Consider the following 3,895-nt stretch of genomic DNA (forward strand, 5'->3'; position numbering starts at 1 on the left):
CCACCACTAGTTGAGTCACAACATGGTGAATTTTGGGTACCACCGCCGTAACTACACTCTTTCCCCATTTAAAAAATAACAAGGGTATAAAAGTTAATAAATAAAAAATACAGAATACATGTGATATTAAAAAAAATTTATTTTAGAAAGACGAGATACTCACGTGGTATTCAATTTTTTTTTCACAATATCAGAATTCAATTCTCATGAAGCATCCTATTATAAAAAGGAAATAATTATCTCATGTTGCATGAGATAATTATCTCATGCAACAGAGACAAAGTAGTGGGGTCTACATTTTTTTTTTTATAAATGGTGGATCACACTATCTTGTCTCTATTTCATGAGATAATTATCTCATGCAACATGAAATTAATAGATTCTAAAATGAGAAATAATTATCTCATGCAACCCTTATAAAATATATGGATCTCACTAAACTTAACAAATAGCGATAATTTTTTCTTAAAATAAAAATTAAAAGAAGAGAAAGACAAACAAGAAGTGCTCAAAATTGAAATAGTGAGATTAATTTCTATCTTCCTCCCACTTTTTTTTAAAAAAAAAACATGTATAATGTTTCTGTAAAACAGTAATTCTTTGTAGCAGATCCAAAAAGATATAGGAGGAGAGATTATGTGTTTAATCATTTTCAATATCAACTTTATAAAGAAATTAAAATTTTAATCTCAAAACTCATTCCAAATTAAGCTAATTATAAAACATTAAATCAATTAAAATATTTATAAATAAAAAAAAAACACATGTTTCAAATTTTTTTTTTTCTCCTACCACTCTTTTCTCTTTCCTCTTTATGGTTACTGTTTTGCAGCAATATTATATTTGTTTTCCCCTTCTCTGTTTTCCTATTCAATTCCGCCATCCGCTCTCCCATCACATCGGTTCTTGAAATTTTTGTTTTTTACGATTCACAATCAGCCAAACAAGATTCTCCACGAAGCTATATGATATGACAAAACAAACCGATCAGTACTCCTCAAAAGTATATTTTTCTGTATTATGACACATATTTCTAAAACGTGTTTCTCACGTTAAATATAAAATAATTTGTTTTTATATACACAAAAATATATAAAGTTTATATATTTTTTTATTTTTTTCTTTACATAACTCAACATAAATCTCACACAATTTTTTTATATGACTAAGATAATTTTTTTTAACATAAAAAATATTAAATTTTTTTATATTATAAAAATAAATTTATCTACACATACGTAAAATAAACTGTTTTATTATATTAAAAAAGATAAATTATTTCATGTCATAATGATAAATTTGTGAGCTCTACCACTTAAAAAAAAGTGATACAATTATCGAAAAATGTATAGGAAAAAAATTATCACATATAACACAAGAGTAATTTTTTTTAAAATAAGAGTGATGAAACTTTGTTCAAAAATAGAAACAAAGAAAGACCTTATCTCTTGCGGTACTCGTTCACATGTATGTATAAATAGGCCTATCTGCTTACCTCTTCGCATAAAAGTCGAAAAACAAAAGAGATATTACACAAGAGAGAGAGACTGAGAGTGATGGAGTTGAACAATAAGGTATTGGTGAAGGTAGCTTTGTTTGTTTTCTTGTTGGGTGTCACTGCAACTGTTGATGCTCACTTTGATCCAGCCTCCTTCATCAATGAAGTGCTCCCCAACAATGGTGATGGCAGTTACTATGTAAAATCAACAACCAAAGCATGCTGTGATAACTGCTCTTGCACAAAATCAATCCCTCCTATATGCCGCTGTACAGATATTGGTGAAACCTGTCACTCAGCTTGTAAATTTTGCATTTGTACAAGGTCTTTTCCTCCACAGTGTCGTTGCACTGATACAACTAACTTCTGCTATGACCCATGTAACTCATCTGAAGCTGAAGCTGAAGCTCACTAAGAATGAACTATGATGTGAGACAAAGTCACTTAGGCTTTGTTTTCTTGTATGCTAATATGCTAAATAAAATTGGAATGAAAGTAGCTGCTTGGCCATGCAGTTTGTTTTCTGCAAATTGCTGGTCAAAGTGTTTGTTTTATTCTTGTTCTCTTTCGAATTTAATTTCATGCACCCTTGAAATAATTTAGTTCTTTAATTTGAATCATGAAAACAAGAACTTTATAAAACCATACATGACTAAAACTTGAAATGGGACTAGGTTAGGCTATGATATCCTTCATTCTTGATGGGCAAATCCTACATTGCAAGTTGCAACATATATCCCACTAACACAACTGCATATAAATGGTTTTGAGAAAGAAATTAAAGATAAGAGGTGCTACATATTTTCTTTTGATTTGCTCATATTCATATTCTTTAATTTCTTGGTCACACAACGGAGATTAAGGCCATAAAAAATCGTCTGATTTTGAAGCTTCCAATTTTAGTTATTTATTTATATTTTTTGGATATTAGTTTCATTTTATTTTGAAATTCACTAGTACAAGGAAATCAAGGGGGAAGGTGTGAAAGATAAGAATGGTGATGTGGAGAGGGAAAATGGTTGAGGTCTTCAATAACTTGGCAGCAGCGGCGCAGGTGCTGACTAGGTGCATGCATGATGCACTGCAGGTTTTGATTTTAGCTTTTAATGGAATAAATCTTTGGTACTACTGCTGCTCTACCTAGATTCAGTGCATCCCATGAATGAGAGCATTACACATCAGATGAGAGAAACAAAAATTGACAGAAAAAAAAGTATTTTTGCTGACATGTAATATTTTCATTAATGTGATTTCATTTAATATTTTATTTTGTACACGTTGCAATAAATTAAAAATCATGAAAACTACGTGGTCCCATATAAACCAATCAAGCATTTTATGGTTGTTTTTTATCCATCAGTTTTCACAAATTTATGACCTTTCTAGAATTGGAGATCATTTTCAATACAGCATTAGTCGTACGTGCATATGCTATTTAGAAAGTGAGATATGGACTTAAAAAATATTTTTTTTCTTTCGTACGGACAACATAAATATGGTTTCATTTTTGGGTTATGTTTATCTCATTTTACATGAGATAAACATCTCTCCTACACACACAAAAAGGGTTGGATCCCACCACTTTTTTTTTTCTCTCTCCTCTTACATGTGGGTCCCACTTATACTTTTATTTCTACAACATGAGGTAATTCTTTTCCTACAACATAAGAAAAATATATCCCTTCATTTTTATTGGCTGATCGTATGAGTATTGTCTGCGACAGCTGCACTATAGATGTTTCTCCAGAATTGATTTTTTTCTCTCTTATTTTTTGTTTCTTGATACCCAACAGAGATTAAGGCTAAAAAATTGTGTGATTTTTGTTTTTAATACTTCAATCAATTTATCATTTCACAATTAATTTGATTTATAGTTGGTCCAGAATTAAAATTTTAAATATTTTTCAAAAATAATATTAGAAATAGAATGATCAAATATATACTCTCAAATTGAATTTAACTATGAAGCACCGATACTCTTTAAAATTTTTTCTAACGTATTGGGTACGCGTATCGGAAGCGTATCGGACAAGTATTGTTTGGTAATCGGCATCCTGTATCATCGAGAACGTATCGAAAACAGAGTATCGGTGCTTCATAGGTATTTAACTTGTACCATCCTAAGTTGAGTTATTTTTCCCCCTCTATTTTCTTTATCAGTTGCAAAATTTATGATTCCAATCTAGAATTCTCGTCCTTTACAAATTTTAGTGGGTTAGTTCATCTATTGTGCTACTTGTTTGAACTTGATCCACAAGCACATTAGCTTACTAAAACGGCTAAAGATAAACTTCAATGCTTTATAAGCTAAGGGCTTTTGGGGGGGAAAAAACAGAGAGACTTCAGGAGTTGATAGGATGCTATATTGCTATCTATAGGGATTTTGTTTGTTTCATG

The 3,895-nt window shown here is 30.6% G+C and overlaps 1 protein-coding gene across 1 annotated transcript; it reads left to right on the forward strand.

The window, feature by feature from the left end:
* The first annotated feature begins 1,493 nt into the window (after positions 1-1,493).
* LOC133314118 (Bowman-Birk type proteinase inhibitor-like) lies at positions 1,494-2,052 on the forward strand. The gene has a single exon (XM_061515564.1). The coding sequence runs from the start codon at positions 1,557-1,559 to the stop codon at positions 1,911-1,913; it is 357 nt and encodes a 118-aa protein (XP_061371548.1). The 5' UTR covers positions 1,494-1,556; the 3' UTR covers positions 1,914-2,052.
* The last annotated feature ends 1,843 nt before the right edge of the window (positions 2,053-3,895 follow it).

This window comes from Gastrolobium bilobum, unplaced genomic scaffold (genome assembly GCF_033153095.1).
Source record: "Gastrolobium bilobum isolate Gb01-03AN ecotype WA unplaced genomic scaffold, APGP_CSIRO_Gbil_v1 utg3818, whole genome shotgun sequence".
In the NCBI taxonomy this organism is placed as follows: domain Eukaryota; kingdom Viridiplantae; phylum Streptophyta; class Magnoliopsida; order Fabales; family Fabaceae; genus Gastrolobium; species Gastrolobium bilobum.